The sequence below is a fragment of the Penicillium malachiteum genome, assembly GCF_028827825.1.
Source record: "Penicillium malachiteum strain IBT 17515 chromosome Unknown utg000001l:1.0-8184562.0:1.0-8186909.0, whole genome shotgun sequence".
NCBI classification, from domain to species: Eukaryota; Fungi; Ascomycota; class Eurotiomycetes; order Eurotiales; family Aspergillaceae; genus Penicillium; species Penicillium malachiteum.
The window spans coordinates 5,194,646-5,218,096 of NW_026643094.1; the positions used below are offsets into that span (position 1 = coordinate 5,194,646).

Genomic DNA, 23,451 nt, shown 5'->3' on the forward strand with positions numbered 1-23,451 from the left:
TATAATATGTTTTTCTTTATATTCAGTTTCATAAAAAGTTCTTGCTATTGCCAAAAACAAGCCAAAATGCAATGGTCATAATCCATATCTCCATATCCAACACCTCATCACGACAAGGCACCTCTCTCAAAAAAACCCCCAATCCCATGCTCAAAGTCCATTTAATTCTTACCCTGGGTATCCTTCAGTGTAACAATACGGTTGAGAATCAACTTCTCAGCTGTAGTCTCCCGATCAACAGCGAAGTAAGCAACACGCATACCCTGGAAACGAATAGAGTGCTTATTAGCCTCGATATCACCCTCCTCAGCAGCCTGCTTAGGCCAAGGCGCCGAAGCCCGAATCTCATCGAATCCAGTCTCAACCATGGCATCAGGGAAGATCTGCTCAGAGTCCGGGTTGATATCGGCAAGGAAGCCATCAGGGTGGGAGTTGGGATCATCGGACTTGAAAAGCGGGTTGAAAGCACGGATCTCAGCGCGAATAGGACTATTATGACGAGGGGACTCGGCGACCCAGTGGATGAAGGACTTGGGTTTCTTAGCCGGGGCGCCTTCCTCGGGCTTCTCGTACTTAGCGTGCACACAGGTAATGACACCGGTGGTAGGATCTTTTTCGAAAGTTGTAGCGGTAATAGGGTAGGGAACCTTAAGAAGACCGACTGTCTTGCCTGGAGCGAGACGGAAGTAATCTGGGGAGTCGACTTCGCGGAAATCGGAACGCTCAATGTACACGGTCTTGGTGAAGGGGATGGTGTGAGTGCCGAAAGCAGGGTCCTTGGAGAAAGGCATCTCGAGGAGTTCTTCGTGGTCATCTGGGAGGTCGTCGATGATAATCTTGAGAGGTTCGGTAACGACCATCAAACGGGGACGGTGGTTTCGAGGAACTGGCGAACGGAGAACTCGAACTTCGCGGTCTGCACGTTCGAACCGGACTTGGTGACACCGAGGTCGTTGACGAAGTTCAGAATAGCACCGGGAGGAATACCGCGGCGGCGCAGAGCAATCAGGGTGTACAGACGGGGATCATCCCAGTCACGGACGTAGCCATCGTTGACAAGCTTAATAATCTTGCGCTTGGAGAGAACGGTTCCGGTGAGGTTGAGACGGCCGTACTCGCGCTGGTTGGGGCGGTAGACCTCGAGCTTATCGCAAAGCCATTCGTAGGAGACACGCGAGAGCTCGAACTCGGTTGTGCACAGAGAGTGAGTGATTCCCTCAATGCTATCACAGAGAGCTACATAGTGCAAAAATTGGATCATTAGTGATTATTCTCAGCTTCCAAGAAATGATGAGACCAAATTACCGTGAGCGAAATCATAGGTTGGCAGACATGTCTCAGTAGACCGGTGGTGCTGCTTATCACCTTCAGGGATACGCCAAGCGAACAGATCCCACATCTGGGGGTTGGGGTCTGTGATATCCTGCTTCATACGCAGAGCAGCCTCACCGGCCTTGTACTTGCCCTCGCGCATAGCCTTGAACTCCGCCAGGGACTCCTCAATTGGCCGTGTGCGATGGCTACAGGCGAAACGCTCTCCACCGAGGGTCTTCTCCTTGCCCTCACCCCGCTCACCACGCTGGGCCCTAACCTCAGCAGGAGTACAATGGCAGACGTAAGCACCATCGCGCTTGATGAGCTCAATGGCAAGCTCGCGGAGCTTCTCGAAATTATCACTTGCGCAAGTCTCGCGCACGGGCTTGAAGCCTAACCAGTTGACGATATCCCGAATAGCCTCGTAGTATCGCTCCTCCTCGCCTGCGGGGTTGGTATCGTCGAAGCGCAGAATGCATTCTCCACCGTGGAATCTCGAAAATCCAAAATTAATGGCAATAGCCTTGCTGTGTCCGATGTGGAGGTATCCGTTGGGCTCGGGAGGGAATCGGGTGCGAATCTTAGGGACGGCTTCCGAGAGGGGCTTCTCCTGGTACACATCGGAGAGGAAGCCAACCTTGAACATGGCATCGGGGTCGTAAGGTGTAGCGACCTCCTTAGGCTTCGGGGCCTTGGGCTGGGTATCCTTAGCAGGCTTAGGCGCATTTTTCTGCTGTTCTTTCCTGGCTTGCTTCTCCCGCTCTTTCTGCTCCTTCTTAAGCTGGCTCTTGGACTTCTTGTTGGGGTCAGCGGGGGCAGCCTCCTCCTTGGGCCGCTCGGGCAGGTCAACGGGCTTTGCCGGATCCATGATTGAATGCTCTTCGAAGTGCGACACGCGATCAATGGCGGGGAGATGTTTTTTTTATGGAGGGGCTGCGACGGCCTTATCAGTCCCCATTCGCTTATCGGGCCGATGAAACCCCGGATGAGTCATATATCTATTGAAGGGGCAAAAGATAAACATGATAGATTTGATTGATCATAAAAATAGTACAAAGTATGAAGTACAGGGATTAAGATTCAATAGAGTGATAGAAGTCAATTTATGAGCAAGGTACACCTTACAGGCAATTGAAACTTTCCAAATGAGTCTAAGATAAGCCGAGAAGCTTAGGCAACGTGCTAGTAGTATGATATATCTCATATTATCAAAGATAATGTACATGGTAGAATAATCAAAATTGTACAAAATGATGGTACAAGAACTGTACAGCATGTCTGATCAAAGACCAGAAGTCACATAGCTTTGCCCAGTTTCCAAGGCTCCATCCATATCATGACACCATGGATGGGGTAGCCAAAGACTTAACGCCGACCAAAGATCCACATGCGCATAGTACATATAGACAAGAGAAGAAGAAAAGGGCGGACATGTTAGTACATCGCCATATGTTCAAAGCAGACGGACCGTCGGATAAGCCCATTAAATCAAAGCAAGAACGCCAATTATCAAGTATCCCGACATGTATGTATCACCAGAAGAGAATGAAGTAAAAATCAATCCATAAAGCACCGTAACAAAGAAATCGACCAAAATGCGGGGTATATGGCGTGGGAATCGAGAAAGTAGAGAAATGAGAGGATGATGGTGGAAAGAGGGGTGGGTGTGTATCATTTAAAAGAGTTGTTTGGCGTCAATGAGTTCGGAGTTTCCGGGGCGATCGCGTTCCATATGGAACCACCAGTCGCGGCCCATCTTATGGTTCCATGATCCGGTACAACAATCTTTGTCCCAAGGAAGAGCACAGTTGGATCCGCTGCTTATGCTTGTGATAGGGGTAGTCGGGGTTGCAGGGGTGCTAGATGATCGACCACCTAAGCTACCCCAGGCGAAACGTGAAGTAGTTGATGATGGTGAAGTGAGTTCCTCCAACGGAGGTAGAATAACTGTACTTCGACTGTCGAAACAGTGAACACCCATACCAGCAGCATAGGATAGAGACTGATTTGATGCGAGAATTTGTTTCCATCCAATAAGACCACCGTCTGATTCTTGGCTCATGATATCAGGTCGTAGAATGAAGCGAGGGATGGATGCACCAGTCAACGGGTCTACCATGCCAGTCCGGCCCATGTAAGCAGGCATTCGGAACTCGTATACCGTCCTCGGGCCTTGGTGATCTTCGTCGGCAGGTCGGTTCTTGTACCGCTCGTAGGCGGCCCAGATACCATAGTCGTCCATCTCTGCCTCTGGATCGTCGTCGAATGATGCTGCAAGCGCGTTGTCGGGGACAAACTCGTCGGAATAATCCTGGATCAGAACCCGCATACCAGCTTCGGTGTTCTTGACTGCCATATCGATGAAAGTCTGAGCGCGGATTCGAGCAGAAGTCAAATTGTTTCCTGAAGGTAAGGCTAGTGGCCGGATACTGACAGAGCCGTGGGAGCTGCGAGGCAAGCTGTAGCGGTCTGGTCGTAACAGGGCTTGACCTTTAGTAATGGGTCGGCAAACAGCCTGCAAGGCACCCGGAGGTTCAACATCATTCGGTGCACGAAGGGCTTGGAGGTTCGGAAAACCGGCTGAAAGAATGCTTTGGGCGAGATGAGCGTTTGGAGTATCGGAGGTCTTTTGAGAGGTGTGGAAGGGGAGGGAGTCGAGTTGGGTGAGAGCGGTGCCGGGGTCTGGACAAGCAACGTCCCAGTGAATGTATTGGAGGGATGAGGAGGCGAAAATAGGTTGGAACACCATGTTTTCGTTTGGCAGGGTGGGGGTTTTGCCAGTTTGTACAAATTTGAATCGTTCAAGTTGTTGAAGGGAAGAAAGGATCTTCGAGATGACCAACAGACACTCAATGTTTGGTTCTACCAAAACAAATGTCTTCATCGAGTGGCACTCAGGGCGTGAGGTGTATTGGACGAGACCACCTTCTGTAATACCAGGTAAATTCTCCAATCGCACAGATTCCAATTCTGGTAGACAAAGTAAGGTGCTATCAGCAAAGGCATCTTCGTTGAAGGAGGAGATACAAAGATTCTTGAGCGAGGCAGAATATCAAGCATGCGTAAAAGGAGACTGGGCTCCAAAGCGCCATTTCCGTTCAGCCCATAAAGCATTAAGGTCTCCAGGTTGCTCCAGGAAGCATGATAATCTAGGAACTCGAACATCTGATCGGGACCCAGACTACCAGGGTGAGAATCGCTACGCGGTGACATTTCGGTCACCTCAGTTGCTTCTCCAAGAACCCAAATATGCTCCTTCAGCTTCTTTCGTGTCGACAAGGCGTGAGTTAGGCGGTCGAACTCGTGGTGATAGGTGATGGCCAAGCCGAGTAATCGTTCCAAATTCGGACAACACATGACAACCGACGCAACCAGGTCACGGTATTCTTGCCATTGTGTACTGTGCTTTGTGGTGGTGAAAAGCAGATCCATTTGGGGAACCCGGAGCTCGTAGACGAGATTGGCCAGCAACTTCCGTTCACGTAAGGTACGTCTTAGCAACTTCAAACGACTGCCTCTCTTGAGACGGTATTTCTTCAATTGAGCCGGCGAGTCAGTTCCAACGATATGTATTTGATTGTACCTGTAAAGGCTGGGGTATTAGCATCTCTCGCTTTCATCTGATATAGTATGTTCTCGGGTCTCTACGCACAGTCGTGCGCGTACTGCCTTCTCCCATGACCGACAAGTCAAGGACAAGGCATGAAGGTCACGCTGAAAGCATGTTGTGCAGCCGGCCTGGTTGGGAGCTTTATGTAAATTCTCCAGGTTGTCAAGGATGCCATCGTAAACTTCTTGAGGCAAACGACGTTGAACTGGCTCAATCTCCTTTGCAATGGAACCCACGGAGTCGAATTGACGCGAAGAGAGCGTCGGGGATGTCGGAGATGTCGGCGGATTCGAGGTTGGTGCAGTTGATGTTGTATAATTGGATTTGTAGGAGGAAAAGGAGGAGGTTCGCGACGCCACTGGCTGCACCGTCACGGCCCATTCCTTGCAATCGGCATCCTGTGGGATATTATAGGGCACAGAAGGTGTCTCCGGTCTACTGGCAACGACACTCATGGTGAATTGAACCGCCTGGCATTGGAGGCGTCCAGAGCGCGCAAGTCTAGCCGATAGAAAGAGAAAACGAAGCCACTCAAGACAAAAGGTCCAGAAAGACGAATATGGAGGGCGCGGGAGGGCGGGGGGTCCAGGAATGTAGGGGGGATTTGCGTTTCACGGATAGACGGGAGTGTCGTAATAGGGAGGAATAGAGATCGACGGTTTCCACGGATTTCCAGTTCAGTATGTTTAGATCACCATTAGTGATCCTTTATGCTTAAATTTTCTTGATACTTCAGTAGTATCCTTTGAAGCAATAATCAGTGAGAGAGAGAAAGACTCAAACTGCCAGTGGACGAAGAGTTCAATCCCATTGAGGGTCCGGGAAAAAAAGCATTGGTCGATCTACCCCCACATCAGGCATGTGTTCTGCTCGTGCTAAGCGTGCTAAGCGGAGAACCTTGTTGACAGGGGGCTCAGGGGTAAGAAACGGTCATAAAAATTCCACTATAATAAAAACCGAATTCCCTTTTTGAGGCATTTAATAGCGATCAATTCATAGTGAAACTTCAATACTTTAACACTATCGTCAATTCAAAGTTTCTATATGACACTATTAGACTATTTCCAAGGTTATTTCCAAGAATTTCAGTATATAGAGCTTCATCATCATGGTTGATCTGTCAGGTTTATGATACATAACACAAGGGTATATGCATGAACCTAGCATAGGAGAATTTATTATTACATATGTTTTCTTATTTTTCTTATTTTTCTTATTTTTCCAGCAAAACACACTTGCATTTAATCCTACGCGGTTCGTGAACTGCAGCCCTAATCCATGCTAGGGATAGTATGGTGGGCCTAAAAGTGGATCATTACCCCTTTTTTTATTCAAATTTATTCAATTTGAGTACTTTTTTAATGCACCATACTTATTTGAGTAGTTCTCCGTAGATTGTAGTACGAATACAAGTACACGATGACTACAACTTGCAGTAGTTTGTTTCACAGGGGAGGAACCAGGACCCTTCTTAAACATTTGAAAACTACCTATGCCTATACGAGATATACGAAGTACTGGTATACCGTTATGCTTAGGTAGAGTTTTTCCCGGATTTTTTTTTTATCTCCGACATGAACGGCCGCCCAAGCGTGCACATATGTGAAACATTTGATGCTTCTATCGAATCAGAGATCTGGGCAAGTGAGTGGCGTTGGACCCATGTCCATACGGAAAAGCCTAGAAAGCAGGGAAGTGGCAGGGATCAGGACCCTCGAAATGATCATAATCGGAAATTTCATCCATGCTATAGAATATAGCTCCAGGGGTAAGAGAACAGGAAGACCTTGCCACCCAGACTCAAAAACGTGAACCATGAACAGACAGGGATTAGGGAATAAATGGGGCTATGCCATAGCAGCAACAATCTCCTGAAATTACATGGAGATCTACGACCACAGATTGGTTCGCCAACCCCGGTTGATAATACCCAAGTAAGCAGCTAAGTCCAAGCGGACGAGCACCGTGCCACATCATCATAAGCATCATGGGGGCTCCTCTTTTAAAATTGTGACCTTCGGAATTACGGCTCTCTCAGCTCGGCACACCTTACTCGGCGTGGCATGGTGGTTCTCCTGATCAGGAACATTTGTGATTCAAATGTGGACAGGCCTCCAGCTGAGACGCGATCGGTGGAGACGAACCCACCCCGTCGTCCCCTGGGTCAACAACCAATTGCACCATCGGATCTGACTCTCGCGGCTCCTCCAGATCGGAAAATGGACTCTGTTGCTCGATGGGGTGCTTGTGCAATTTGGAATTCCCACGAGGCATCTCCACCTACAGTTGTTGATTCGTTGAGTTGCTCGGTTGTTGTCATGGACTCCGTAAAAGGATCATCTGCACGAGGGGTTTATTGAATCTCTCAATGTCTATTTATGGACTGGGCGGATCCACTGCCTTATCTCGAGGGGTTGGGGCAGGGGTTGACACGCTGAATCAATGCAAGACACGGCATGGATCGCGGCATGGAGACTGAGGCTTGTTTTTGAGTCATTTGGTTCTTGACTGAGAGTGTATATAGACAATTTCGGGCCAATGAGCGTTGACTTGACTTGACCTGATTTGAATTGAATTCAAAGAATCTGACTTCAGGTGAAAAGATTGTATTCCGTTATGGATATTAGCATTCGGATATCGCGTCACGCTGTTCTCCGTATGTTTCTTCACCGAAAAAGTGAATCCGAATCCTTCTGGAAGACAGTGTTTCATGGGTTCACGTTGCTGAAACCAGAACAAGATGCGCGCCATATTTAGCCTGTGACATTAGTGAGTATCTTGGTGTTGCAGTATGAATTCAAAGTAGATTTGCGTTTCTGAGAGGCGGCAGAGGCAAGTATCGCTCTTGAAATAATGAAACTAGCCCTTAAGATCAACACTCTTTCAAACAGTTCTCTCTTCCAAGGTTCTAAAATTCTGTTAGAATGAAACTTGACTCAGCTTGAAACCCATCTCATAGTCTTAAATTTATCTTGTCTCCGGTCTCTTCAAATCGAATGACATTGCGATCTTCATACATAGAAAAAAGCGAACCTGAATATGATATGAATAGTTTGATAGAGACTTCCAAGGTTCCGAGGTCAGATACTATCAGTATAGCGGCACCAACTAAGCCTAATTAGGACGGAGCTTGAATGAGTCTGGTACAGTAAATATAATGCCTGTTTGACATAGCTTCCATTTTCATAGCCTGAAAAAGATTGAAAAATTGGAAGGTTTGAATGCTCAGGTACATGGATTCCGTCTTCATAAACTCCGCTTGGGCATCGATCAACGTACATCAGTTCGTCCAGCTAGTGTATAATCATGATGTAATAGATGGGTTAATTTAGAGAAGAAGTTCTTTGCGGCTCTTTCAAATTCTTCAACAATTCCCAAGGCTTAGTGTGATATGCTGCAAATTTTGATACTCCTATCTGGTAACCTTGCATGTGGAAGCACTGCACACTGCACACTGCACATACTATGCCGAAAAGAATCCTTTAAGTTCAAGTTCCCATATGTTTTGTCTATAGTGAATACTAATATGTACATTCAGATCCCACATCCCATGGAATCTATTGATAAATAAATTATGCATTAAATACGACACTCAGGTTCTTCCACTAGACGTGACGCCTCCCCAGTGTGCGTATCATACACAATGCCGTGCAACTGCAAGCTACCCGATTTGGCAGCATCTACCACCTCGGGGAACTGTCGCAAAGAGCGCAACTGGTCGAGAACATTCAACTTGACGAAAGTGCGATCGTGCTCTGCTTCTGGGAGCTGATCAATTGTGTCCTTATGCGTTGAGTGTAGAGAATCGAGCTTGCTGTAGAGTTGTTAGTTTTGATTGTTTACTTTGTTCAGTAAGATGAAATTACCTTTGCCAGGGTCCCTGAAGACCATCTCTTGATGCGGCCTTCACTATTTGACATCCATAATGACCACAGACAACAATGTGTCTCACCTAAATAATAAAAAAGTTAGCTAATGCCACTGTGACCAATGTTGGAAATGTTTATTCTTCTGATAGCACTTACCCCCAGAACTGTGACAGCATATTTGATTGCGGTCTCCGATGATAAATCACCCTCGATAAGCATGTTTCCAATATTCCTGTGAACCATCATCTCATCTGGAAGGAGATCAAGGATAGTTGTTTCTTGAAAGCCACTATCAGAGCATCCAATCCAGAGAATCTGTTGTGTAGGTTCTTGCAAACTAGGAATAAAGTCTGGGCTTAGAGGCGCGGCCTCGTATCTGCCAAAGCGTGATTTGCCCATTGTCTGAGTAGAGCAAGATGCAGCCTTAATGAGGTTGGTGGAGCAAGTAGGTTTAGCCCGGAAGGAAGAAAGAAGATTTCGCGATGCAAGCGCGAGTGATGTCATGAAGGCTTTAGAGTTTCCTCGAGTGAATCATGGAGGATAAAAACCTTGGTGGAAGTATCTGAAGGAGAGGTGAAGAGGAAGAAAAGAAAAGTATTCGATGAAATTCGCCTTAGTTAGAAGTCTTCCCTCCTTCCTCTTTATACGTGTTGGTATTCCAAGGTGGAGTCCCCACCATCAGAGCTCCGATTCTCGCATTAGGTAGCGTCGTAATTATCCAGCATCCACTATGGCCCTTTTCCTTTGATTGAGATGATACTGAACGAATCAGAATTCTTTTTAGGGGAGAAATGAACCCCGATTGCGGGCAAACGATCTGCCTTAACGCCCCAAACTGCAACGGTTTTCCGAATAATTACCGGACTCGGCCGGAGACCCACCATGTTCATGCATGTCTGCCTCGTGCAGCCCTAGATGGAGATAAGATCGACTTTGAGGCATATAAAACTCGGAGATGATAAAGTTCAGTATCACTCGGAGGTCTTCTAGTTTCAAACATTGATAGTTCCAGGTAGAGGTGAGATGTCCGAGGTTTAGCTCGGCGCCGGACACTAAGCCGAAACCCGCTTCTACAGTGATTTCAATAGCCGACGAAATACGAGAAGGATTTGGCTATTGCCTTCAGAATCTGTAAATCAAACACATGGTTGGGTGCATTAACATGTGTACGTACTATTACGAACCATTAAAGGCCAGTTCAGATATCAATCCTAAATATAGGTAGTGTACAACACATCCGGTATATGCACAGTCAAAAATGAAATCAACTACGTGCTAGTATTTGAGAGGTCTAATCCACATGTGCAGATTTTTATGGTCGCATCATAGGAACCCGAGAATTACTAGTTGAAGTGCGACTAGCAGCGGTATGTTGATACCTGTGGATCTGCGTAAATTCAATATTCAAATGTTGATTCATCCTAACGTTATCATATACTAGTAATCCTTCGACATCAACATACAGATGAGCCTAGTACTCTGAAGAACTAAATATGCTCCACGATCTCCACAGAAGGCTCCCCATCCCTCTTCTCCACCTGACTATCCCCATGAACTGCAAAAGGATCCACATACGTGGAACTGAAATTGCGCGCTGAAACCCCATGCTCAAACAGCAAATCCAACTCAGCATATGTGCGTCCCTTCGGCTCTGGCAGACGAAACCAAGCCCATAACAGACAAATTGCCGAGGTTCCCGCATAGAAAAACCCGGACTTTGCTCCCCAGTTCCAGCTGGAAGGATTCAGCATTCTTGGCGTAATAATATTGACAACAATACCACTGAGATTGTAAAGAAACCGGGCCAGGACAATCGATTTCGCTCGAAGTCGTGTTGAGCTGAGCTCCGAAACAAGACTGTACGTCGTTGGTCCAACTGTCGCATCGTACATAAATGTATAAACTAGTAAAAGGCTACCAACCGCCCACTGGGCTGCTGTATTGCCCCTGGAAATAATTCCCACACAGCCAATAATAAACAAAACTGTCATCATTCCAGCAAGTCCGCGGGTAAAAAGTGTACGACGGCCGAATTTTCCCATAAATACCCAGGAGAGGACCGTACCAATCGCACCGATAATGTACTGCACCATCGTCATGGTAAAGGCACTACTATCGGCCAACCCTGCTTGCTCATAGAAATAAGTCGAGTATCCCATGAATGCACTGCCGGAGCAGTTCTGCGCAGCCCAGGTAAGACAGACAATCTCTGTGCGTCGAAGATCAGTGCCAGTGAAGCAGTCTAGATAGGAAGTTCCTTCAGACATTGTCTTCTCTAGCTCATTGGTGCTTTGGATCATGGCGATCGTCTCATCTGGGTTGAAGTTGGGATCTTGATCGGGCTTCGTGAGGCGTAGTAAGGATTGACGGGCTTCTTCGATACGTCCTTTGCGAATGAGCCACCAAGGGGACTCTGGAGCGAAACAAACGCCGATCATGATCGGGACAGGCCATATCCATTGGATTGCGAATGGAATTCTGTAGCCCCATTCGTCGGTTCGAGTTTCCATTGCTTTGAGAGCACCCTAAGCGGTCAGCTTGCATACTGGTATAAGGATGGAAGGAGTAACATACTGATGCAATGATTTGTCCAATAACCCAGCATAGGTTCACGTATGTCGTGAGATAAGGTCGGAGCACGACGGGGCAGACTTCAGAGGCGTAGGTCGTCGTGATAGTTTGAAAAAGACCCCAAGGGATTCCGAGAAGGATCTCGCCCACAAGTAGTACAGGTAGGCTTTTGGCGAAGAAGACAATGAACACAAAGGCCACACAAGCGATTAAGGACCCAATGATGCTTTTGCGGTATCCGAATCTTTCAGCGACAATACCATTGATCAGCAAGCCTAGCAGTTCACCGACGAGCGCTCCATTGGTGAGACCAGACTGCCAAGCTGCTGTCACTTGGTACGAGCCACCAGGCTGTTCATCACCGAACGTTTTCGCAAAGGGCTTATAGGCAAATAGATTGGAGATGAGTCCACTGTCATAGCCCTCCATGATCAACGCACTCGAGAAAAGAATCGACCACCCTACAGCATGTGGATAGGTGCGTAGCCCTTGCCACAGACCCATGTTTTGTTCTGCCGCAGTGGCACGATTGGCCTCAGCCGCCATATCATCTGGCACCCGAGGAGGGGAATTCTTAGCATCATGTTGAGGAGAAATCTCAGACATTGTATCTGATGCTGCTGATGCTTTGAATCTCAATGAAGGAGTAGAAATGAGTCAATGATACTATACAAACCAAATCATCTTGAAAAGGGGTGGAATGTGTGCCCCTTTATGTTCTCTCGGTGAGCCATGAGGCAATAATCATACCAGGCTTGCGTATACAGATTCCCCGGATTTTTTTCTCTAGTTCAATCCAACTAGTAGGGTAGATCTGGGGTAGATGCTGGTCTCGGACCGAGAATGGGCGAATGATCATGTGAGGGGGCAAAGAGACCAGTCGGGAATGATTGGGAATGATGGGTGTTTAAAGCGGGAATACCCCATGGAGAAACTGATTTCCCCATGGGGAAACTTGAACCAAGAATTGAGGTATCTGGGCGCAATCGGGCTTTCACTAAACTAAATCTCAGAGGTTAACTCAGCCAAGCTTCGTATACAAACAAGTTCGGTCCGATATTGGGCCAATTAAATGATATTGACATGCATCTACTTCTCGCGAGGGGTAATTCCATGTCGGGCCGACAAGAAGCCAATTGTTGTGTTGCGGTGGAGAGAATGCTCAAGATAAAAGATGGACGATTGAACGAAACTGGGATTTTTCTTCTTCATCTTGTTCATGATTCTTCATCTTTTTTTACTTGCACTGAACTTGGTTGAGAAACTGCATCTTTTCTCGGCTATCTTATCCCAATATTTCGAGTTTGATTTAACGCTGTATCCTTGTTTACAGTATGACGCGGGAAGCTCCTTGGTGGAAAAACGCCACCATTTACCAAATCTATCCCGCTAGTTACAAGGATTCTAATGGCGATGGAATCGGCGATCTGAAAGGCATCCTGGGCCAGTTGGACTATGTTAAGTCCCTGGGCGTTGATGCCGTATGGATTTGTCCTCATTATGATTCCCCACAATACGACATGGGCTATGATGTCGCCAACTATGAAGACATCTATGCTCCCTATGGCACAGTCAAAGACGCAGAAGACATTATCGCAGCGTGTCACGAGCGCGGATTGAGAATTCTTTTTGACCTCGTCATCAACCACACATCGCATGAGCACGCCTGGTTCAAGGAGTCGCGTTCTTCCAAAACAAACCCCAAGCGTGACTGGTACATCTGGCGTCCAGCCAAGTACGACGCGGACGGTACTCGCCGCCCGCCAAATAACTGGCGCAGTATTTTCGGTGGCAGCGCCTGGGAATGGGACGAGCCAACACAGGAATACTACCTACACCTGTTCGCAGTGCAGCAACCCGATGTCAACTGGGAGAATGCGGAGACAAGAGCTGCAGTTTATAAGTCTGCCATGGAGTTCTGGCTTCGCAAGGGGATTGATGGGTTCCGCGTTGATACAGTGAACATGTACAGCAAGGATCAATCCTACCGCGATGCGCCCATCATCGATCCAAAGAACGAGTACCAACTTGACCCTTCCCTTTTCTGCAATGGTCCTCGCATCCACGACTACCTGCGGGAGATGGGTCAAATCCTTTTAAAATATAATGCCGTCACGGTCGGCGAGCTCCCATCTACCCCAGAGATCACCGACGTGCTGAAATACGTCTCCGCGAAAGAGGAACAGCTGAGCATGGTATTCCAATTTGATATCGTTGACGTGGGCAAGGGCAAGGATTTCCCTTTCCAAACCACCCCACGAAACTGGACACTCTCTGATCTACGTGAGCGTGTGAAACGTACCCAGAAGCTCAGCGATGGTTCCACTGATGGCTGGAGCACCACATTCCTGGAAAACCACGACCAAGCCCGATCCGTTTCGCGATGGGGCAGCGAGAAGACACCCGAGCTGTGGGCTCTTAGCGCAAAGATGCTCGCAATGCTTGTTGGTACTCTTTCCGGAACGCTTTACGTCTACCAAGGTCAGGAGATTGGTATGGTGAACACACCTGAGGAGTGGCCTATCTCAGAATACAAAGATCTCGACAGTCTGAACTACTACAACTACGTAAAGGAACAGACAGGGAATGATCCCGTCGCAATGAAAGCGGTTAAGGCAGCTCTTGCTCATCTTGCTCGTGATCATGCTCGGATCCCAATGCAATGGGACGATACACCAAATGCTGGATTCTCTCCTGAGGGTGCTAAGACTTGGATGCGTGTTCATGACAATTACCCTACGTTGAATGTGAAGCGACAGACCAATGACCCAACTTCTGTGCTGTCATTCTGGCGTGAACTGCTACGTACTCGTCGTGCGAACCCGAAGGTCTTTGCACAGGGAGTGTTTGTCGATACCGATCCGTCCAATGAGTTAGTCTTTATCTTCGAGAAGGGCTCTGCAGATGGCTCGGAGAAGCTGATCGTTGCCTTGAACTTCACTGGCGAGAAGCAATCGGTTGAATTAGGCAAGTTATTGGGAAGCGGATCTCAACAGACGCTGTTGAAGAACTACGAGGAAGAGTCATTGGATGCACTGCAGCCTCATGAAGGCCGAGTTTACCTGGTAGGCAAATAGAGTGTGTTATATTTTCTTTAATAGCCTTAGGCTACATATAACTATATTTATAACTTGTCATGATCTAGTTCAATTAATCTCCTCTCAGGGTCTTGTTCTAAGTGAGTGAGTAGTCTTTATCATTAAAAAGAATTTTAGCCAAAAAGAAAAAAGAAATAGAGTAGCAGGAATCGAACCAGGGACTTCTAGATTTCGCGATGTTTGTGCCAAGTGAGGCATCAATATGAGCAAGACGATGACAGCTTCAACTTTCAAAAAATCATAACAAATCCAATAAAATAGATAAAAATATAAAAATAATATCAAAAGAAAGAGCAAAAAGAAAAAAGCTCCGCAGAAGTCTTTCACATAGTCCGCTGCATGCTTTCTCACGGTGGTGTTCCACTTAGGCAAGTCTCACGCTCGCTGATGCTACTGAGCAACCCTCAGTCCCAGCATTCTAGTCTTATGGTATCATAGTGTCATATCACATTGGGACAGACACGATAGCCCGCTGAGCTACTACGATGCGAATGGTTATCTGGACTCCCAAATTTACCCCTATAACTGAGAAACCATATCAACGCCAGGATTTGCAGGCACCCACCACCAGTTCACTTCTTGGAGATTTTCTAACTACAACCCACATATAATACTTTTATTTTACTACTGCTAAATTTAAAGCCGTTGAAATATGAATTCCATGTAGTTATGGAACATCAGCCGATCTGTAGATATTTGAAAAGAAAATTGAAATAGATCAATCTTAATACTATTTAGTTCCTTTACATCAATGTTAGACAGGTCTCTACCAGGATATTTGAATCGTTATTAATTCCATCATTATCGAAGAAGATTTATCTCTTTGATATCTGGATACTTCTCACGAATTATCTCAAATTTCTGCGTCAAGATCTCGGGCCATAAGTTCTGTAAGCCCGCAAACGAATATACAAACCTCTTCAAGAACAAAATATCATGAATGCGCTCCACCGTTTCATCCCCCGGCGCATGCGTCATATGGAGCACAACATCTGTAATAGTACTCGCAATCTCAAATAATTTTTTCAAAATCCCAGATCCATGAATCTCCACCAGATCTCGCGGAATCGTCACAAGGAAATGGCGGAGTGAGTTCGATAATCGCAGCGGAAAAGAGAGCGAAAGTAGTAACGAGGCCGGAGATGAAGATAGGAGCGTATTAGAAAGTGCAATTTGCCACGTTAGGGTCCGCAACCAATGCCTCGTTATAACAAGATCAGCCTGCTGCATCTGGGGCAGCTGTGAGACTTCTCGATGCCAATCAATATCTTCCAACTGGCGCTGCTTATCCTCGATCCACTCCGCCGTAACCTGCGATCGGTCTCCAAGCCAAAAGTCAAGAAACTGTCTATCAACTAAACAGAAGCTCTCGATACAATAATTGAAACTGGTTTCAACATCGTCTGGGAGTGTGGGATCGTGATCGGGTAGTGTGTTTAATGGACCCAGACACGATGGACGGTTATATGTCAGCGCAGTGAATCTTTCATGGACAAAGCATTCCCAATATGCGCGCTGGAGTCGGGCCCGTCGAATTTGAGTCATATTTGCCAATGCTTCTTCTGAATCAGCGTTCAGCATGTATAGTAATGAGATTGCCTCGCGAAGATAAACGAAGCCCAGATCCGGACGTCGTAATGTGATGCATGCCATTTCCGTGAATACACAGCCCATCACATCCTCGATCCCTACTTGCCAGGTAAGATCTCGTCGAGGACGTAGCTCAAGGGATCGTGTCAACAGCATTGCGATGCGGTCGCGTGTGGCAGATGTTTCTTGGACTGGCTCCCTACGCGTCAGGTCAAGCGTCACAGCTGCATAGATGTAGACGAAAGACGCGGCTTCAGGAACATCACTCATGCGCTCGATCATCTCACGGATTTCGGCTGCAGGGACTACCGGACTCATCGGGAAAACATATTTCTCGTAATCACCCAACAAGTCAATGAAGAATGCTGGATTCAGATATGAGGGTATTGAGTGAGGGATGGATGGAGGGGAGTCTTGGGGAACCAGTATATATGATTTCTGTGCTCTTTGTGGAATAAATGTGCGACATTCCGCGATGACAGCACCTCGACGTGAATTCTTTCTTCGTGGCCGATCTGTTTGGGTTGTAGTATAAGTGCATGGCAAGCCAGAGTGGGTACATTGCTGGCATTTGGTCTGGCCATTACATCGCACTTTACGCCTCTTGCATGGATCACAAGCTCTCAGTGCGCGTCTTGTGTCAGGGTCTGGCATTGAATTTGGCAAGCGGTGGAGAATTAACGGCTGACAATGAGGAGTTAGGGTAGTATGTATATTTGTTGACTTCCAAGGTTGGTTGGAAATTGGGAGATTGTGCGGGGAAAGTGGAGAATGCTCGGCATAGTTGACAAGTATGTACCAGTACTCGGTAGATCTATGACAGAAAATATTTGAACCGTGACTTGAACATAATGTAATTGAATTGAAATTCTCAAAAACTACCAACAAAAATCGGAGAATGTCACCAACTCCGCAAAATTCCTCATACGAGTGGCATCCGCCCGAAGTCACGATTTGCTAGTCTACTGAGCGCCTGGAGCTTGACTCTTAACAAACTCGATAACACCAGGCACATCCTCGAGGACTGTCGGACCTGCAGGAGTCCAGCCAAGTCTCTCTTGTGTCTTCTTGCTAGAAGCTGGGTTGTTCGCCATAGGCCCAAAAGCAAACCGCCCAAAATGTTCCTCCAACTTCTCTGGCCAAATACTGACAACAGGAATACCAAGCTTATTACCAATCTCGGTAGCGATATCCTTCACAGTGACGCCTTCCTCTCCAACCGCATGAAACACAGACCTGGGTTCTGCCTTTTCCATCGCCAATCGATAAATCTTTGCCGCATCGTCACGGTGGCCAGCAGCCCAGCGATTCTCACCATCGCCAACATATGCCGATATACCCTTCTCCGCCGCAGTCATGACAAGTGGCCCAGTAAATCCTGAGATTCCAGGGCCATGGGTAGTGGGTGGCAGACGAACGACACTGGTGCGGACACCCTGCTTTGCGAAATCAAGACAAAGTGCCTCTGATGGACCACGCATAGCAGCCATCGGATTGGTCATTCTCGGCTTCTCATCCTCATCAGCCAGATCGTCTCCAACCAACACCATCGTGCCTGAAGTTATGACAAATGCGCGGTCTCCACCGGCTGCGGCAAGGGTTGAGCCCAGTGCAGTGATCGCAGCCCGATCAGTGGCACAAGAGCCTGCGAAATCGGAAAAGTTCGCATTGAAGGCGAGATGAATGACTGCCTCACATTGCGATGCACCTTGTTTGAGGATCTCAAGATCTTCAATTGTTCCAAACAAAGATTCGGCGCCTTGTCTACGCAGCTGCTCGGCTTTCTCGTTGCTCCGAGCTAGGCCTAGGACCTGATGTCCGGCAGAGAGAAGCTCTTTGACCACGGCAGTGCCGACAAAGCCAGTAGCTCCTGTGACAAAGACACGCATTATGGAATCAAGTTGAGGTGTACAATAGAAGGAAGAGAAGGGGAAAAGTTAGGTCCTTTGACTTGAACACAATATGGTTGAATCACCAAGGCTTTGATCGTTATTGATTCATTCTTGAAGTAGGAAATGGCCTCCTATTTATGTCGCTCCATCGAGGTCCTGTAAGCAAGGTCCCTCGGAGTTAACGACTCATCTCGTCAACATGAGCGATTTTCTAGGGTCTCATTGGCAATCAAAAAACCGCGAACCACGTTGAATGGCACACCTCAAGAGCTTGCATCAAATTCGCATGTGCACTATATAAATCCAAGATTCAAGACAAGAAAAATCATGAGTGGGTCAAATATAAGCCCAATCATGGGCCTTCTTACCCGAGTAGAGGTAAAGAGTGGGGTGGCCACATTTCACCCATCGTCGGAGATAACAAGGAGACGGACATTACGAGGCGAAACGCAGCATCCATCCATCCTGACGTTGACTCTTTACCTACACTAATGCAGATCACATAGTTCTGAAAATTGAGATTGTCATGGGAATTAATGAAATCAAAAGGCCCAACTGTGTTCGCAAATCTCGATATGGCTGCCGCAACTGCAAACTGAGGAAGGTCAAGGTAAGTTCGTACCCACTTGTAATAGACTACGATGGTAACGACTTTCATAGTGTGATGAAGCCAGGCCGCATTGCTTGAGATGTCGGACCTACGGGGTCCAATGTAATTTTAATTTAGATACGAGTGATCTCCAACCACTCAAAGAAAGATGCGATCGGTCAAGGAAACAGATACAGCCTCACTGCACGCCCCTGCGTCCTACCATTGATAATGCAATCTGGGCGAGTGATGGAATGAGCTTTTTCAAACTGGATCAGTATGACTGGGATCTTTTTAACCGATTTCGTCATCGGACCCTTTATTCCCTTGGAGGGTCCGACATTGTGCAAATCTATGAAGACCATATGCTAAAAGCCTCCTTTACAGTCAGTTTGCCTTCATATTGCCATAATACTACCTAGTCCCATTAAAAATCTTGATTATCTCACTAACACTATATATAGTGCCCCTTTCTGTTCCACGGCACATTAGCCGTAGCAGCTGTCCATGATCGCTACCTGACGCTGTCTCCAACCCGCCGCTCATTGCGAGAATCATACCACTGGTCCCAATGCACAACACTCTTCAAAACATGGCTCACCCAAAAGATTGAAGAAGAGCACAAGGATCCTATCTGGACTACGACCGGTACTCTAAGTATCCTCGCCTTTGCATCAATCAATGCCGTTTCTACAGATGACGCATGGCCTCTAGGCTCACCAGACTCATCTGATCTAGAATGGTTACGACTCGGAAGCGGAAAAATCTCGTTATGGAATCTTGTGGATCCGTTAAGACCAGAAAGTGCGTTTCGCGTCATGATTGAGACGTTGATACGCATGCGCACGCCCTTGCCTATCAGAGGTACCGAGGGTGCATCAAAAGATCTAGCCCAGCTTTGTGAATTGAATGAGACTTCAACCCAGGCAAATAATGTCTATTTTACTGTTGTGCATAGCTTGTCTCGGGTTCTCGTCATACCACAAGAGAAAATCGCACTAGGTGACGCTCTTATGGTTTCCAACTGCATGCACAACAAATTTGAGGATCGCTTGCGGAATAAGGACCCGGTCGCGCTCCTACTACTGTGTCTATGGTATGCTAAAGCTCGTCGGGTGAGATGGTGGATTGATTTTCGTGCTAGATTTGAACTTCCGGCTATATGCAAGTATCTACAGCGATATCACAGTGGGAATATTCCTATTCAATCACTTATCCCATGGGGGGAAATCATGAATGATGTTTAGTCGTCGAGTCCAACATGAATTCAGAGCTTATTAAAAATTTTGAGCTTTTCACCATTGATTTTTGATCCAAAAAGTGACATTGTATCTAGTTCTATGGGGTTCCGCGATGCACATGTGCCAGTTGACTGATTCTACAGGCCGCGTAATAGCGCCTATTACTGCGCCCTACTGCGCCCTGGACCCCCACTCCAAGTTTCTGTTTCTCTGCAAGGCAGCAATCCAAGTCATTGATAAAGTCGAGTCCAGAAGATCAATACCGTTCGAGTTCCGTTGCAGCGTTTTTTTTATATTTCATTCTCGCATCTGAATATCATCCGCCTCCAATAAGCCCATGCCTGGCTCCGGTGCCAAACAACCCTCACCAGGATGGTGGTCACTTGAAACCAGTGTCATATGTCGCAACTACTCGCTTGCATTCGCGGCTATTATGTTTATTATCTCAGGGGGTGTCAAATTTGGTGTCTTATGGTATGAGAGGGCGAGACTGTGATCGTGAGACATCTGCACAACTCGGAGCCTTGTATAGTCACTGACTTTGAGACCACTCGGTAGATTCATCAGAAAAGAATGGGGTTATGCTATTCAAGATGCTACGACTCACTTCAGCAGGAAGTCGATCTTCAATGGTCGATTGGTAGTACCAACCTGACTGGCAGCATTGGTAGAATCAAACCCGTCTTCCCACTGCAACGCATACGATCCTCGACGCGATCCCTGGATCACTTCACGATATCTGTCTTTTTAAAATCTTCGGATTGCCGTTTCATTCATACAACATATTGCTTCTATACACGCACGGAAGCGGGAAACATTAAGACGCATGTGCAATGATTCATGACCATAATAATCGGTCAGAGGTAATACTTCATTCAGAATTGGATAGTATATACAGGAATCCATAAATATTCACAAAATCTAGCCTCATCTGAAAACCGTTACATTCAAGTTCATCAATCTTTAGTTGTCTGCAGACCAAATGCTGTTGGGAACATAAAGAGGCATGGTGTCCTCCCATCTGCTCTCAGTCAGAATGGTCATGTCGGAACCATCAGCCTCCATCTCCATGATGAAGGGGTAGGGCTGTTGGTTGTTGTCGTAAATAATAGCCTCATCCTGGAAACCGTACATGCTACTTGCCCAGGTAATCTTTCCCTCGGCAGTCCAGGTAGCGTGAGCATCGTTACAGGCCAGAGTGGTCAGTCGCTTGAGGTTGCTGCCATCAACATCCATAGTCATAACATCGTAGTTGTCGTCAAGGGGTCCAGAGATGGGCCAGCTAGTACGACGTGTGAAAACAAGACGGTTGGTTCCGTCAGGCGCGAACATGGGTGTGTTATCCCATTCCCAGGTCAAGGCCTTAACCTCACCGGTCTTGAGGTCCATGCGTCGCAGACCCAATGGCTTTACTTCAAGTTCGGTAGCCACATAGTCAAACTCACGCCAGACCAACCAACGTCCATCAGGGGAGATGGTTGGGAAACCTGCGTTCGTAGTACCATTGGTAATCTTCTTGGTCCAGGTACCATTGGCAGAGACGAGGTAGACCCAGCCGGGGCTGTAGTAACGGTACTCGAACCAGTCTCCGAGACCAACAGCTAGAACTTCACCATCTCCGCGCCACGATGGCTGGAATGTGCCGTTGGTGTTGGTGGCAGTAGTGAGACCTGGGAATCGAGATCCATCGAAGATCTCTGTATTGCTAGAGCCATCAGGGTTCATGAGAAACAGTGATGAGTTCTGGGTCTGCTGCCCTGTGTAGGCCACTCGGCCACTCTTGGACAGTTGAGGGAATACATCAGTGAAGCGGTACTCCCACTCAGAGTTCCAGCTGTAGAGCTCCTTGTCGATGGATCGGACGGGGTCCCACTCAACCTCCTCATAGATCATCTTGCTACCATCGGGCGACCAAGCCGGGGAACGGTAACGGCCAACCAAGGAGATGCTTGAGTACTTGGACTCGACCGTGCCACCAGATTTCGCTGAGGTGTAGTTGATAGAACCAGGGTAGGTATCATTGGTGAGAAGACTCTTGACCAGGTAGCCAATAGTGCTGTTGTCAATGTACTGAGGGAAAGTCTTGATACCACCAGAGTCAGCTGAAGCGTGCACGATGCGGTCTGTTCCTGTGGCGAAATCGACTGAAACAATCGCGGTGTTGACCTCGTAGAAAGCAGACTCCGCGACACGGGCGTAATAAGTGAGTTCGGTTTCGATCTCGTAGAAGACGACACGGCTGCCATCAGGCGAGAACTTTGGCGATCCCAAGCAGTAGCCAGTCTTGTTAGCAACACGGTGGAAGCCGCTACCATCAGGTCGAACTGCATAGATGGACAGCTCCTGCACGTGTTCCCAACCGCTAATGTTATTGTGACCCCTCCAAGGTGTGTTGCGATCAGATGTAAAGAGCAACCAGTTGCCATCAGGGGACCAAGCTGGCCGGAAGTGACCATCGGGAAGAGTCCAGTCACCAGCATTGTCGGTGGTGTTTGTAACATTCCACAGTCCGCCGGTCTCCAGGTTCTTGACCCAGATGTTGCTCTTATGGTTGCCCAGAGTACCAGCAAAGGCGACAAGGCTACCGTTGGGGGAGATCGAACCAGCGTCCTCAACATGGGCTGTAGTAGAGATGGCTTGCAAGTCTGTGCCATTGGGACGAACGCGGTACAGATCAGACTGACCATCACCAGCACGCTCACTGGTGAAGACAATCCACTGGCCGTCGGGTGACCATTGGCCGTGGTAGTCGAAGGTAGTCTCGTTACCAAGGAGCAGTTGTGAATTGGAGCCGTCGGCGTCGGCAACGTAGAGCTTAGAAACGCCCGGCGCAATGCGATTCATCAGCATCACACCCTTCTTGTCTGCAACTGGCATATCACGGGGCACATAGCCCGAACTCGAGTCATCAGAGCGTGCCTTTCCTGCATATGGACAGGCGCTACCAGTTTGAGCCTTCGCAGCATAAGGGCATGCCCCAGCCGCAGCAAGACCGCAAAAGAGCGGTGCAATAATGGAGGAAAGCCTCATGGTAAAGAATTGCGAATCGCACTGTTTCCACTGACCCAGAATCTGGGGGATTCGGGCATTATTTGAGTCTTTCTCTCTTGCTTCCCACTTGCAAAAATTTCCACAATTATGTGGAGGATTTCCTTTCTCCGCGTATGCTATCAACTGCGGATAATCGGTGGGCCATCATGACCCAGTCAATTGTTGCATATTCGCAATGCGATTCCACATGGGGGAAGGAGCGTCGCTCGGTCGATGAATTCAAGTTCTCGTTCGCCTGACTCCGTCCGAATCTCCGCGATTATTGCTTGTGATCAACATAGGTAGTGCCTCGTTAGGGTAGCATCCTTTGGTACGTGATGTACGGTAGTTTCAGTGGAAAGGCACTAGTGTCTGCTGTCTCCACTTAGTCCTTTTTGCAGCCAGCCTGCTAAAGGTCCGGTAGGTCAGAAGCAGGGGTCCCTGGCATAATATATCCCTACTAATAGGGGCACAGACTATAAGGGTCCTCGCCACGATGCAGTCTGCAGGACCCTTTCAATATCTTCTTTCCTTGACAGCACTTGAGAGATGAGATGACGAACCAGAAGTCTGAAATCATCGGGGGAAAAAATCATGGGTACATGCATGGTGTACCACCACGGTCCCTCCTACTTTGTTAGTAAAGT

General features: G+C 47.5%; 9 protein-coding genes across 9 annotated transcripts; 2 read left to right on the plus strand and 7 right to left on the minus strand.

The window, feature by feature from the left end:
• Nucleotides 1-161: 161 nt before the first annotated feature.
• Nucleotides 162-2,182, minus strand: N7483_001943 (glutamine--tRNA ligase; the record flags this gene model as incomplete). Its single annotated transcript, XM_057085380.1, has 3 exons — nt 162-836; nt 866-1,236; nt 1,306-2,182. 3 exons carry the CDS (start codon nt 2,180-2,182, stop codon nt 162-164), a joined length of 1,923 nt encoding a protein of 640 aa, XP_056951529.1.
• Nucleotides 2,183-2,989: 807 nt separating this feature from the next.
• On the minus strand, nt 2,990-5,379 carry N7483_001944 (uncharacterized protein; the record flags this gene model as incomplete). The annotated part of the gene is made up of 3 exons (XM_057085381.1): nt 2,990-4,284; nt 4,389-4,897; nt 4,967-5,379. The coding sequence occupies 3 exons, from the start codon at nt 5,377-5,379 to the stop codon at nt 2,990-2,992; spliced, it is 2,217 nt and encodes a 738-aa protein (XP_056951530.1).
• A 3,124-nt stretch (nt 5,380-8,503) lies between these two features.
• Nucleotides 8,504-9,192, minus strand: N7483_001945 (putative carbonate dehydratase; the record flags this gene model as incomplete). Its single annotated transcript, XM_057085382.1, has 3 exons — nt 8,504-8,738; nt 8,791-8,876; nt 8,950-9,192. The coding sequence occupies 3 exons, from the start codon at nt 9,190-9,192 to the stop codon at nt 8,504-8,506; spliced, it is 564 nt and encodes a 187-aa protein (XP_056951531.1).
• Nucleotides 9,193-10,280: 1,088 nt separating this feature from the next.
• N7483_001946 (General alpha-glucoside permease) lies at nt 10,281-11,970 on the minus strand (the record flags this gene model as incomplete). The annotated part of the gene is made up of 2 exons (XM_057085383.1): nt 10,281-11,318; nt 11,368-11,970. The coding sequence occupies 2 exons, from the start codon at nt 11,968-11,970 to the stop codon at nt 10,281-10,283; spliced, it is 1,641 nt and encodes a 546-aa protein (XP_056951532.1).
• A 728-nt stretch (nt 11,971-12,698) lies between these two features.
• Nucleotides 12,699-14,441, plus strand: N7483_001947 (alpha-glucosidase; the record flags this gene model as incomplete). Its single annotated transcript, XM_057085384.1, has 1 exon — nt 12,699-14,441. One exon carries the CDS (start codon nt 12,699-12,701, stop codon nt 14,439-14,441), a length of 1,743 nt encoding a protein of 580 aa, XP_056951533.1.
• Nucleotides 14,442-15,263: 822 nt separating this feature from the next.
• On the minus strand, nt 15,264-16,370 carry N7483_001948 (fungal specific transcription factor domain-containing protein; the record flags this gene model as incomplete). The annotated part of the gene is made up of 1 exon (XM_057085385.1): nt 15,264-16,370. The coding sequence occupies one exon, from the start codon at nt 16,368-16,370 to the stop codon at nt 15,264-15,266; it is 1,107 nt and encodes a 368-aa protein (XP_056951534.1).
• A 644-nt stretch (nt 16,371-17,014) lies between these two features.
• N7483_001949 (SDR family oxidoreductase) lies at nt 17,015-17,941 on the minus strand (the record flags this gene model as incomplete). Its single annotated transcript, XM_057085386.1, has 1 exon — nt 17,015-17,941. The coding sequence occupies one exon, from the start codon at nt 17,939-17,941 to the stop codon at nt 17,015-17,017; it is 927 nt and encodes a 308-aa protein (XP_056951535.1).
• A 529-nt stretch (nt 17,942-18,470) lies between these two features.
• On the plus strand, nt 18,471-19,780 carry N7483_001950 (Zn(II)2Cys6 transcription factor domain-containing protein; the record flags this gene model as incomplete). The annotated part of the gene is made up of 3 exons (XM_057085387.1): nt 18,471-18,554; nt 18,605-18,919; nt 18,998-19,780. 3 exons carry the CDS (start codon nt 18,471-18,473, stop codon nt 19,778-19,780), a joined length of 1,182 nt encoding a protein of 393 aa, XP_056951536.1.
• A 957-nt stretch (nt 19,781-20,737) lies between these two features.
• N7483_001951 (TolB family protein) lies at nt 20,738-22,804 on the minus strand (the record flags this gene model as incomplete). Its single annotated transcript, XM_057085388.1, has 1 exon — nt 20,738-22,804. One exon carries the CDS (start codon nt 22,802-22,804, stop codon nt 20,738-20,740), a length of 2,067 nt encoding a protein of 688 aa, XP_056951537.1.
• Between the last annotated feature and the right edge of the window lie 647 nt (nt 22,805-23,451).